General features: G+C 35.9%; 2 protein-coding genes across 15 annotated transcripts in view; one reads left to right on the top strand and one right to left on the bottom strand.

Moving 5' to 3' along the window:
* The first annotated feature begins 1,714 nt into the window (after window positions 1-1,714).
* Window positions 1,715-9,068, top strand: LOC136346840 (galactoside alpha-(1,2)-fucosyltransferase 2-like). Of its 4 annotated transcripts, XR_010733373.1 has the most exons (6): window positions 1,715-2,244; window positions 3,354-3,556; window positions 4,495-4,703; window positions 4,768-5,119; window positions 8,084-8,549; window positions 8,602-9,068. XR_010733373.1 is itself a non-coding variant. In XM_066296321.1 (5 exons), exons 1-4 carry the CDS (start codon window positions 1,824-1,826, stop codon window positions 5,108-5,110), a joined length of 1,176 nt encoding a protein of 391 aa, XP_066152418.1. In that variant the 5' UTR covers window positions 1,715-1,823; the 3' UTR covers window positions 5,111-5,119; window positions 8,084-9,068. The 4 variants fall into 4 exon arrangements, 3 of the variants coding, with proteins under 3 accessions (XP_066152418.1, XP_066152416.1, XP_066152419.1); XM_066296321.1 differs by having other exon boundaries at window positions 8,084-9,068; XM_066296319.1 differs by lacking the exons at window positions 8,084-8,549; window positions 8,602-9,068 and adding an exon at window positions 5,245-5,760.
* Window positions 9,069-12,056: 2,988 nt separating this feature from the next.
* The window catches only part of RalGPS (Ral GEF with PH domain and SH3 binding motif), a 39,129-nt gene continuing 38,288 nt past the window's right edge, over window positions 12,057-12,897 (bottom strand). For all 11 annotated transcript variants that reach the window (XM_066296338.1, XM_066296335.1, XM_066296329.1 and 8 more), the window contains one exon: window positions 12,057-12,888. In XM_066296338.1, the coding sequence (XP_066152435.1) occupies window positions 12,767-12,888 (122 nt within the window). In that variant the 3' untranslated portion in view covers window positions 12,057-12,766. The remainder of the gene's footprint in view (window positions 12,889-12,897) is intronic.

Genomic DNA, 12,897 nt, shown 5'->3' on the forward strand with positions numbered 1-12,897 from the left:
TTAAGCCATTTAAACTTTTTTGTGCCACGGCATATGTCATTTTGTCCTCATAAAATTTGTTCCTCTACCTTTTCTAGTTAAAAAAGTTATACCTTATTGGTGTCGCTAGGAGCAACGGTTTTCGAGAAATTCAATTAAATAACTTAAATTCCCATTTTTTCTACTTGTTGACATGTAACAACATAGTTTTTTTGTATTGTTAAAAAAGCACAAAGATTATATGAAAACATTTTAATACTGTAGTTGGTCTTCTATTGACATATTTATTTAAGCTCCAAACGAATATTTTAACAATAACAAAAAAAATTACGACGTTACTTTATCTTAGTAGTCTATGATAAGCCCTGAAGGGATGCCGAAAGGCGATACCGGGGCGAAGAGGGGAGGTGGTTTTAGTGGGTAGGCGGGCGACATAATGGTCGGTCAAATCCCACGCTACCTGGTTGCACGTCGAAGCCAGGTGTCTTAAGAAGATTCCCACCTCCTCGAAAAAAAAAAAAAGTAGTCTATGATAAAACAAATGAATGATATAACATATGAAAACAAAGACATGTCAAACAAAAATTCAGTTTCACTGCATTGTGTTTGTAAAGTATACAAATAAATTTACAATTTAATTAAAATAAAAAATTATTTGATAACTATTTCATAGGACCCTATGTATTACCACCCAAATTGAATGGTCCTCTGTACTTAGAGTTCCTCCAAAATGAACTAGGGAACCTTCTTGATGATGTGCCTCTGAATTTAAGGCAAGCAATGTTTTTTTGCAAGACGGCGCACCCGTACATTTTTCCCGTCCAGTAAGGGATTTGTTAAGTACACGTTTTGCCAATCGTTGTATATGACGTGGATTTGAAATACCCTGGCCCCCACGTAGCCCCGACTTCGATCCTATGGACTTTTGTGTATGGGGTTACATGTAATCTTCCGTTTACCAAAATACAATAAATACACCTGAAAAATTATTTAAAAAAATTCAAAATACAGCCACATTATTTCGGAATGAACAATTGCTATTTAAAATAGAGAGGTCGTTCTGTAAAAGAATTGCAAAATGTATCCAAGTAAATGGTGGACACGTCGAACATTTATTGTCACAGAAAGATATGTTTAATTTTTAATTTTTTCTTATTGTTAAAATATTCGTTTGGAGCTTAAATAAATATGTCAATAGAAGACCAACTACAGTATTAAAATGTTTTCATATAATCTTTGTGCTTTTTTAACAATACAAAAAAACTATGTTGTTACATGTCAACAAGTAGAAAAAATGGGAATTTAAGTTATTTAATTGAATTTCTCGAAAACCGTTGCTCCTAGCGACACCAATAAGGTATAACTTTTTTAACTAGAAAAGGTAGAGGAACAAATTTTATGAGGACAAAATGACATATGCCGTGGCACAAAAAAGTTTAAATGGCTTAAATGACTCCTAATTGTCGATTGTGGCACCCTCTAGAAGATACACCGAAATCGTCGATAAATTTGAATTGATCATCTCCAAAAGCCCCTATATAATAAATTTCGTGAAATTAGCCCGAACGGTTCCAGAGATATTGAGGAAAATTTGATTTAATTTTTCAACTTTGGCACCCTGTATCTCAGTTATTTTCAACTTTTGGTATAACATAAATTTATCTATATTGCATTATTTTTATGTCATAAATCCATCGTTGCTCTGTGTCCCATTACTTAAGACTCACCCTGTATATCTGAATATTCAATAGTGAAAGTATAAATATATCCATTCATAGTGCAGTGATACGACTTACGCGTTCATTTGGGATCCATAGAATTAATATCTGACGTAATCTCCGCATATGACCATCATGGCCCAAAAAAGACTAATATTTCTACTAATTGTAATATGTACCGGAATACTATCTAGCTTTTTTTATATATTGAACTCAAATAAATTGATACAGCAAAGACATGAATTCATTGAAGTTCGCGAAACCTTTAAAAATGGTACCGTTCAGGACTATGAGCTTTGGCTGGCTTCATCTGAAGAAACGGACAATAGCGTCGAAGATTTGCCGTCTAATAAAAGTTATCCTGAGATTTTTACTAATTTCTCACAACAGTACGAGACACCTCAAAATAGAACCACTATTGCTGATTTAAGGGAATATTTGTGCCATAAGGAAAAAGAATCTACGAAAAGGACTTTCGAAAAATCTGCAGTAGGGGATCCATGTCCGAACAAACCCATTGTAACCTATATCGCTGGAGGAAGAACTGGTAAGTTTAATTAGGTACGTATACAATGTGGCCCAACGAAGCTTTGCACTTCGATTTTCGGTATTTACAATGAAAATGCGTACAACAACTCGAACCTGTCGGTTTTTCATTCGAAAGGGATATTTTTCTCTTGCATTTTCAACTTCAACTTCAATCCTTGAACAAGACCCCAATATGGAGAATGGCGAGGGATGTCAAGTGATGCCTCATTTTAAAGATAGTTGTGCTTTGGCTATAATGTCCAAGTTTGAAGTCACTACCGTTATCCCTGTTGATATGACGGCTCGTTAAAGTCCATGGGAGGAAAGCTTCTAGTTAACAATAAATTCATCACAATAAGAGGTGCATATTTCAAAACGAGGGCGGGAAGCTTTTTAAACGTGACATACCGCTGGATCGTTTTGAGGGAGGCGAGTTGTACCCCTCAAATTTAAAAGGGCACATTTCTTTACTCCCAATGTTTTTCTAAAAGAGATGAGTAAATAAAAAAAATATATTGATTTTAGTTTTCTGAATGATTCATTAAATGCTGGAAAGTATCATCGATCACTTTCATACATAAATGATAAGATAAATTTTGTTCAAAGCGTTGTTTTATATATCGTAACATTTCGGGTGTAATTTGGTAGCATGTACGAACTATACGATTAGAAATAAAACTCGCCTCCACTCAAAGGATTCAATGATACCTCACTTTTGAAGTTCTCCCCACATTTATTTTGAAATTTGCAGCTTATTTTGCGATAAATTAATTATTAACTAAAAGTTTTTTTCCCTCAGATTTTGACAAGCTGTCATATCAACGGGGATAAGGGCAGTAGCTTCAAACTCGGATGGATGTGATAATCAGGACACAACTACCTCTAAAATGAGGTAATGCTCGACATCTCTCCTCATCAAACATTTTTTAGGTCACTGTCACCCCTGTTCAGGAATTGAAAATGAAGGGTTGAAAATACAATAAAAAAATCTCTTCGCCTTGAATCAAAAATCGGCTTGTCCGAGTGTTTTTACACATTTTCATTTTAAATACTGAAAATCGAGGAGTAAAACTTTCGTTGGGCCATTCTGTACTGTTAGATTTGAGGGTTGACTTTGTTGGTCCTAAGGCAATCAAATGTGGAAGTATGCGGAAATATGGACTATTGCCCAAATAACAGGTCTGACACCATATATCCCAGGGTGCATTAAACATGGAGTGAGCGAGTTATTTGAAAAAATATCCATACCAAATATGGATAAAATTGCACATTGTATTTTCGATGGTAACGACACAGCAGTTAAATCTATTAAAAATTGGAACGGTAATCAGGTAATTTTGGATTCAATTAGTAACAGATTTCTATGTCGAAATCCAAATAGTGGATATAAATAATTGCACGTAGCACACGGCTTTTCGACTGCGCTCTTGGTATTTCACTCTTAAGAAAACTGTAAGGATTCATCTATTTATGCTTATACAGGGTGAGGCACCAACCGCGCCTCGGAGTATTAGTGATATTGATCGAAAATTGTTTTTGGAGGTTCATGCAGGAGCTTATGAGATGCAGTTTAAAAATATTTTCATTTACACAGTGTCGCAAAAAAAAACTATATAAACTTGTGTGTGTGTGTGTTTTTTTTTAATAGAATGCCCTATATTTTATTACATATTTAGAATTAGAAGAAGAAAAGAGTGGAAGTTTATATAAAAGACATTAAGTCTAAAACAAACATTTCCCGAGGAATTTGAGAAAATATGAAAATGTGAGGATCAAGAAAACATTATTTTCTTAAATGAAATGAGTTACTTGGCTACTATTTTTTAACTATACCTTCTTAAATACAAACTATTCTTCGCACTAGAATGATTTTTTTTTATCAAAGTGATATACAGGGTGAACAAAAAGAGTGGTCAAATTTTACTCACCTATAATTTAGTATAAATCTCTTATTTCAAAAGGAACGTATGCATTTTAATGTATTAGTGATATTATGGTGTTCTATACTTATCTTTTGCCGTTTTTCCAATATATGAGATTTCATTTCATTTTCAATAACATCACCGAAAAAAAACAATTTAATGCCAGAATATGCCTCGTATTGGTTGCTATACTTACACAAGGGACCTAATTATAAATGATGGATTTTAAAACATTTTAGTGAAAATTTTAATTTCAATATCTTGTGAGAGAGAACCAATCGACGAGGGCATTCAGTTTATTAGGTAATTTGAAGTGCATAAAATCAATCTATTTATTCATTTTTTAGAGTATTATAATATCCCGTTTTCAATTCAATCGTGGCCTGGTTATGCCATACCTTCACCGAGTTGTGAAAGAACAATTTGTCTTCAAAAAGAAGCTCCGACTTAATGCGCAAACGATTCTCAGAGAAGCTACGAATGGTTCTAATCCAGAGCTCATTACTTTTGTAGGAGTCCACGTTAGACGAACAGACTACATTAAGTATTTAAAAATGTGAATTACCGAGTATTAACATTCCTTTACTAAATTTTTGACATAAATTATTCGATATTTCTAGAATCCACAGTCGCTCGACAGCGACCTATACATACTACCATAAGGCCATGACTTACTTTAAAAATAAGTACAAAAAATGCCTTTTCGTATTTGTTAGTGATGATCCAGAGTGGTGCCATGAACAATTTGGCGCCTTGAAAGATGTTTTTGTTGCCTCTTACCAAAAAAATAACACTGCTGGTGAAGATTTAGCAATTATGGCAGCTTGTAATCATTCCATCATCGATTATGGCACGTATGGAGAATGGGGTGCAATTTTAGCTGGTGGTGAAACCATTTTTGCCTTGAAGAGTTTTAAAGGGAGCCCTACTGCAAAATTAAAAGGATGGAAATTTATGGAATGAGGTGATTTGGTAAGTAATTTATTGTTTACTTATAAAAAAAAATCTTTTCTCAAATCGTCTTGGTCGGAATGGTGACCTCAATAGACAAGGGGTAAAGTGAGCAATTATTATCATAGACCTCAGTTTTCTTTCAGAATTCTGTCAGAAAGTTGTTTTCAAAATTCTGCGATATTTAAATAAAAATACTACATCAGTTATGTATAAATATTTGAATTTACGCTGTTTGATACGAGAAAGTGTGTTAGAATCGAATAGTCAAATAATTTTTTCCATACCAAGTGAGCGTTAAGCCACGGGACAGAGTGCACTGTTTCATGTTAAAATGCTGTGATTAGGCCGCATTTATCTTACCTCAAAAATAGATATTTTAACTAAAAAAATTTACGAAAAGCCAGAGTTAAAATTTAATTTTGGTTGTCACTTCTTAAATTAAAAAAAAAATCGGTAAATTTTAGCGAGAGCCGGTAATCCACGATTTTTAACATGTGAAATTGAAATATGTCTATTTGGTTATTACTCCTAAGGCGAGCTACCTACATTGCTGGGTTATTTGGAACCTATGGGTGGCTAATAATGGACGAATTATATTCTCCTGTAACTGTTTCGTTTGCCTGTAAATTTTAATTGTTATTAAATATTTGTATTACTCCCAGTTTTTTACTTAAAAAATACTTATATACCCGCATTAAAAAACTCCATACATACATACATACATATACAGAGTGTCCCGTATTAGTAGGCTAGTCCACTAATCGGAGATTCCTTAAGCGAAAATAGTTCTTTTCTGAGGGCACTTTTTTCTGTAACGCTTTTATTCATTACACAGGGTGTTGAAGTTAGTAAAAAAAAAAGTGTTTTTGTTAATAACTTGGGCACTTCTTTATATATGTATTTTAATGAAATTTTGCGGTAATATATGTTCAGTTAAGCGCACATTTCGTCTGATTTTGCTGAAAAAAAATGGCGAAATAATGGGGGAAATGGAGGGTCGTGTACACATTTCCAAATTTTTTGCACACGCCAATGGTGCATTTGTTTACTTATTCAAATTAGTTGTTTCTTTTTCTGGATTCTTAATTATTGTAAAATTTTTATTTACAGCTTACTTTAGGAGATATTTAAGCATATTGTCCCAAATGTGTAGCTTCCATTTTTTATATATGTCGAGAACGTGGTACCAAAACACACGCGATTGCTGTTTTAGCACTTGGTGTACGTTACGCTCATTAATATCTTGATTTTCTATTTGAAAAACAATCATTCTTGTTCTAACGCCCCGATTATTCCGGACAATTCGTAAAATTTCAACTTTCTAGTGCGATTAATTAAATAAATAAATAATGACAAACAAGAGATTATGAAATTTCATAAAATCTGATCGACGACTGTAGTCAGAATTCGGCATAATCAATTTTGTTCTGCTCAAACTTCGATGACTCCAGCTCCGAAATGGCGGACTTCAGGACATAGGTTTATAGGAAGAAAGTCCTTTTCTGACCTCATAATACTTTTAAAATATTCGCACCTCATTTTGAACCACCCTCTATATTCTAATTTTATCACATGATATTCGGCACCCTCCGTTACTACATGCCACTGACAGGGCATTTTAGACACCAGATCTTATTTTCAATTATATTCCACGGAGTATTCCCCTAGACCGACTCCGAATCCTTTGAAGACCACAGACGGGCTTGGGCTCAACTGAACATTCCAATGTTCTTCTCGCCCGTAGGAAGAGGCGATCGGTTTCGTTGGGTTCCGTCACATTAACGTGCTGGCTGATATCAATGCATCGATACCCAACTACACCCAACCACCCTTGTTGAGAAAACCCACGTAACCAGAAGAGCATTGCTTGCCCAGTCACGTCCGCCAGGTTCCAAAAAACACAAAGTTGGTTTTGGAGCTCCGTGGGGTCCCCTGAAGGCTCACCAAGGGACAATTTGGAATCGATACAAACATAGTCTTTAACATCAAAGGAATACAGTTTGCAGCTACATTATTTAGTGCTGCCACCTGCGGATCGGCACGAAAAATCGTATTTATAAATAAATATATTTAAAGCATTAGATGTTAATGGGTTCCGGTAGGGATAGAAACAAATACCTGTGAGGATAATTCCTGAAATACCCGATATAACATTTAAAGGAAAAAAAACTTGTAAAAGAATAAATTATTTCCCAACATAGTTTCCTCTAAGATTGACCCACTTAACACATACAGGGTGGGCCAATGAAAACGAAACAACACCGGTTTGTCATATTTACCACTCAAAAAAAAAAAAAAATTGCTGAGACCCGTCGATTTTTATTTCGAGGTGGAAATCTTTTGCGACCATTGTCAACCTTGCCACTTTCAGCCCCTTGACGGGGGAAGGTGCAACCCGTAAACCTTAAATGGGATTAGGGGTCAAGTGATGCCTCATCTTAAAGGTCATCGAAATCTCCTCTCAGCGCTATCAAGTTTTTTGAATCTGATGCAGCACTTTTCGAGAAATCACGTTATAAATGTTGAAGAAGCCAACATTGAACAAATAATAGTGTTTTTTCGATTTGTAACTTACATTAAAAAAAATTATGGGACTAATTTATATCATAATTCTAGTTTTGAAAAATTAAGCATTTGTAAAAAAATGTTCGAAACGATATTTTTCTGTAGAATACGCTTTATGAGACAAACACGACAACAATGATTTATTAATTTAATGAACACCTTTAATGAATGTTATTAATGCAAACTGCCTAGAATCAACATTTATACGCTCCGTTTATACCTCAAAGGTCTGTGTCAACAAACGAAAATTTAAAAAAATGTTATTCATGAACACTACCATGGAAAAATAAAGTTGGCTCAAAATATCGAAATTTGATGCGGATGTCTACATACATCCAGAAAATGTATCTTTAAATGGAAAATTTTCTCTTTTTTTTCTTCACTGTATGTATTTTAATCTTTACACTTGATTTTCAGTACTGTCTCCTCTCGCCATATATGCCAATGACAATATTTTACACACCAGAACTTATTTTCAATTACATTCCACGGAGTACTCCTAGACCAACTCCCAGTCCTTTGAAGGCCACAGACGGGCCCAAGCTCAACCGGACATGCCAATGTTCTTCTGGCCCGTAGGAAGAGGCGATCGGTTTCGTCGGACTCCGCTACATTAACGTGCCAGCTGACATCAATGCGTCGGTACCCAACTACCTCCAACCACCCCTACTGGGAAATCCACATAACCAGAAGAGCATTGCTTGCCCAGTTACGTCCGCCGAGTTCCACCAAGAACCCAAAGTTGGTTTTGGAACTCCGTGGGGTCCCAAGGGACACTTAGGGACACTTTGATGTTGGTGCCAACATGGTCTTCACCATCGAAGAAATACCGTTTGCAGCTGCATAATTTAGCGCTGCCATCTATGGATCGGGACGAAAAATCGTATTTATAAACAAATATGTTTAAAGTATTAGGTGTAAATAAGAACTTGTAGAGATGGAAGCGGGTATCTACGAGGGGAGTACCAGAAGTATCAGACCCAACGCTTAAAGAGAAGAAAATTGTAAAAAATGTCACCTTATTTCTTAACATGATCTCCTTTCAGATTGACATACTTTTCCCCGCGACGTTCTATGGGTTCTACACCCTGCTTAGTGTGAGAAACTGCGAATGTTTCAAAATGAGCATCAACCTAAGACATCGCCTCTTCATTATTGGCAAATCGCTTTCCACCGAGCCATTTTTCAAGTTTGGAAAAAGAAAATAATCTGAAGGGGTTAAATCTGGCGAATAAGGTGGGCGAGAAAAAAATTCAACCATGTTGATGGATTTTGGCCATCACGATGACAGAAGTGTGCACTGGTGCGTTCTCTTGATGAAATAAGACTTTCTTTTTCGCCAAATACGGTCGCTTTTTCCTATTTTTTTCGGTTAACTGCCGCAATAAATTTGTATAATATTCGTCGTGTATTGTGTTTTTACTTAGAGAGATTCTCCATAAACATGATCTCACGTGCATTTCGACAAACTGACGTCATCGCCATTCCTGCATATGGATCGGTTTTCGCCTTCTTCAGAGCCCATTCTCTCTGCTGAGTCCATTATTTTGACTGCTTTTTCGTCTCAGTTGTGAGATGATGGATCCATGTTTCGTCTATTATTATGAGTCGATGTGAAAACTCGGTTTTATCATTACAAAACACTTCCTTGAAATATCCTGACCGTGTGGTTTTCGTTCAATTTTGAGTAATCACGGCGTCCACTTTGCACGCACCTTTCTCATATCGAATTGTTGATGATGTACTGGACTTTTTGAAATGCCTATGAAGTCTGATAACTCGCCCGATTTTAGTCCACCGTTTTCCAGTACAGTTTTGTGAATTTTAAGCACCATTTTTGTGAAGAACTAAAGTGCCCACCGCTGCGGAGTACTTCTTGGCAGTCCGTGCAACCGCGCTTAAACTCTGCCACACGATATTTTACAACTGTTAACTAAAGACTAGATTCCCTCAGAGTAGAATCTACATCCGCTTTGATATTGGATAGACCAAGACATTTCAAATGAAAACATTGAATCACATATCGATTGACAATGTTTTCCATATTCACAAAACGTCTAAAAGCATTCAATGAAAACGGCTCCAAAACAAACAGAAATCGACGTATCAGCCTTAACCTTTAAAGATAAGCTTCGTAAGGTTAGGTCTTGGTAATAAAGGTTAATTTTTAACAAAAATCGCCATCTATGTAGCAGGTCGGGTACTTCTGGAACTATCCTGGTACATGCAAATAAAAGATTTCATGCAGCTGCAAAAAAAACTGGAACCATTTTTGTGTTAAGGATCCAACATTTGAATTTTGGAGTTTTCGAACAATATTTCCAAATATTGCTGAAAATTTCGAAAAACCGTCATACTCAGGACTTTGAAATGATGCCTTTTCGTGCACGTGAATAGTTGAAATACAGACCTGCTTTCAATGCGTTGAACTTGATGTTCTTTTGATATGGGTTTCTACATACATTTTAAAAAGTATTTTTAAATGGACGTTTTTCCCTTCTTCAGTGTATACAGGGTGATTCTTGAATTGAAATTATGCCCCTAACTGTGTCTGGAAGTCAGTAAAACTGAAACATTTTCCAAAAAACTTAAAAGTAAGGAAGCTACATCAATTTACCACAAATTGAGTCTACAACTCTATCTATCTCAAAGGATGTGTTCAATGTAGTCATTATTGACCTCGACACAGTGCTCTGCCTAACACAACCACTGTTGCTTAATAATTAAAGGAAACCTAAAGAGAACCTAAATCTTTGCAACTTCTTTCTGGAGGGGTTATGAAAAGTTTACCTTTACGCTTATCAACGCACGTGAAGAATCAATTGTTCGCATAGAGTAGGCAGCAGTAAAAATCAGAGGAAAACGGGTTTCCTTACTACGCGCCATTAAGGAATAGTAGTTGCACGGAGCAGAGCGTTGTGTTGAAGTTAATGGTGAAAATCCCTTAAGTTTTATAAACTTTTGCACTCATTTTGTAGTGACTCGATGCAACTTTCTTATTTTTAAGTTTTTTAAAAATGTATGTTTTATTGAGTTCCACACATAAGTAAAAAAAAGTATCAACATAGAAATAATCCTGTATATTTTAATCTTCCCGCGTGATTTCCAATACTACCTCTGACTACATGAAACTGACATGGCATTTTAGACACCAGATCTTATTTTCAATTATATTCCACGGAGTATTCCCCTAGACCGACTCCGAATCCTTTGAAGACCACAGACGGGCTTGGGCTCAACTGAACATTCCAATGTTCTTCTCGTCCGTAGGAAGAGGCGATCGGTTTCGTTGGGTTCCGTCACATTAACGTGCCAGCTGATATCAATGCATCGATACCCAACTACACCCAACCACCCTTGTTGAGAAAACCCACGTAACCAGAAGAGCATTGCTTGCCCAGTCACGTCCGCCAGGTTCCAAAAAACACAAAGTTGGTTTTGGAGCTCCGTGGGGTCCCCTGAAGGCTCACCAAGGGACAATTTGGAATTGATGCAAACACGGTCTTCAACATGAAAAGAGTACAGTTCACAGCTAAATACTATAGTTCTGCCATCTGCATGTCGGAAGGAAGAGTTGTTTTTGCAAATAATGTGTTTAAAGTATTGGGTTTAAATTCGAGCCGGTGGGGATGGATGCAGGTACTTATACGTTAATAATTTCATGGTACTGCAGAGAACCACCAGCACCTATTTTTGGATTAAGAATTTAGTATATTACGGTGAGGTCTTTGCGTGTTGGTAAAAACGTGAAACAGAGATCTGCTCTAAATGTTTACAGTATGGTAACTTTAACTGGAATAAATTCGGTCTCCACGTGGTATTTGATTTTTAGCAAAATCGCTTAAACACGGCAATTTTATTTCACCCGATACACTTTTTAGTGGTATTCGTATATTACAAATGTCAAACCCTTAGCTAGAGTGAATGACAACTTTGCATGAGATGAATCGAGCTTTAGACCTTCTTTAAGCTGGTTTGGGACAAATTGATGTAGCTGAGCACATGGATATTTTCCAGAGTGTTATTAGTCGATTATTCTTTCATAACTGCTTATAGAAAATTATAGAGACTTGCAATTCACTCATCGAGGGCTAGTGTTTTCTAGTTGAACTGAATTAATTTACTGGCTTTTTATTATGTTTCAGCAATTTAATTTAACAAAAATACCTCGAAAGGTTTTAACGTAAACACGAAAACATGTTAACTTCTTGCTTGCGCTGTATTGAAACGTGTTTCTTCCCATCTTCGTACCTCCTTTTGCCAATCTCACCTGTTCAATCTCCATGGTTGCCTAGTTGCCTTTTTGCTAAGAATTACTTTTGGCTTATGTAATTTATCACCTGTTTACTTTTAACCTGTGAATTACCACACAGACAAAAAAACGTTGTAATCAAACCATAGAAACTTTATTTTCTTAAAAACCATACGAAAAATTCAAGAAACCATAAATGTAATGTTCAAAAATGTGATAACAAAATTCAAGATACAGGCTATCCCAACAACGTGTACAAAGGTCGACTTTTAGCGTTCGCATTACAGATTAGTTAAATCGGTACCGGAGTTATAAAAAGAAGTGTTGCGCATGTCTCAAAATTACAGAAAAATGCATGTCCCTAAAAATTTCAGAATTATATTTGTGTTAAAATGATGGGCATCCTATATTTAAATCCAATCTTGTTCTTTGGGTAAGAAATGATTTTTTGAGTGGAAACTATTAGTATCTCAGGTATATCCTTGAAACCAGCATAAAAAAGCCTGACTAATATCAAACTGAATCGTTTTACTAGCATTATTTATACTCTCCACATCGAAAAGTATGCCACAAGGCCATTTTAATTTTTTTTACGTTATTTACGTTTAAATAGATGGGAATTGAAAAAAAGAGAATGCAGGCTCCACCTGGGAAAACACCGTACACATTCCGATAACTCTAAAGCGTGCGCCCCGCTTCTTTCTACAACTATCAAATCTACTATTCCATTCTAACTTTAACGCCAAAGGACATATCGATAATTCACATACTGTTAGCGTATCCTGTATGTATGTAAGAGGTATGTACCATTACAAACCTAACAGAAATACAAAAAAAAAAAAATAATATCACTCAAACGACATGAGATTGCTGGGTAATGGCGTTGGGTCCCCGTTGGCAGCCTGCTGCAACAATCGACACCATTTGTCTGCTAAAACTTTGGTTCCGACACGAAATTTGTACACATTTCCTAGGGCGA

This window comes from Euwallacea fornicatus, chromosome 24 (genome assembly GCF_040115645.1).
Source record: "Euwallacea fornicatus isolate EFF26 chromosome 24, ASM4011564v1, whole genome shotgun sequence".
Taxonomy (NCBI): Eukaryota; Metazoa; Arthropoda; class Insecta; order Coleoptera; family Curculionidae; genus Euwallacea; species Euwallacea fornicatus.

Bases quoted from the DNA above. Each gene is read 5' to 3' on its own strand.
- LOC136346840 (XM_066296321.1), top strand. From the start codon at position 1,824: ATGACCATCATGGCCCAAAAAAGACTAATATTTCTACTAATTGTAATA. The intron at 3,557-4,494 runs GTAATTTTGGAT...TTCATTTTTTAG, and splicing joins AAAATTGGAACGGTAATCAG to AGTATTATAATATCCCGTTT. The intron at 4,704-4,767 runs GTGAATTACCGA...CGATATTTCTAG, and splicing joins TACATTAAGTATTTAAAAAT to AATCCACAGTCGCTCGACAG.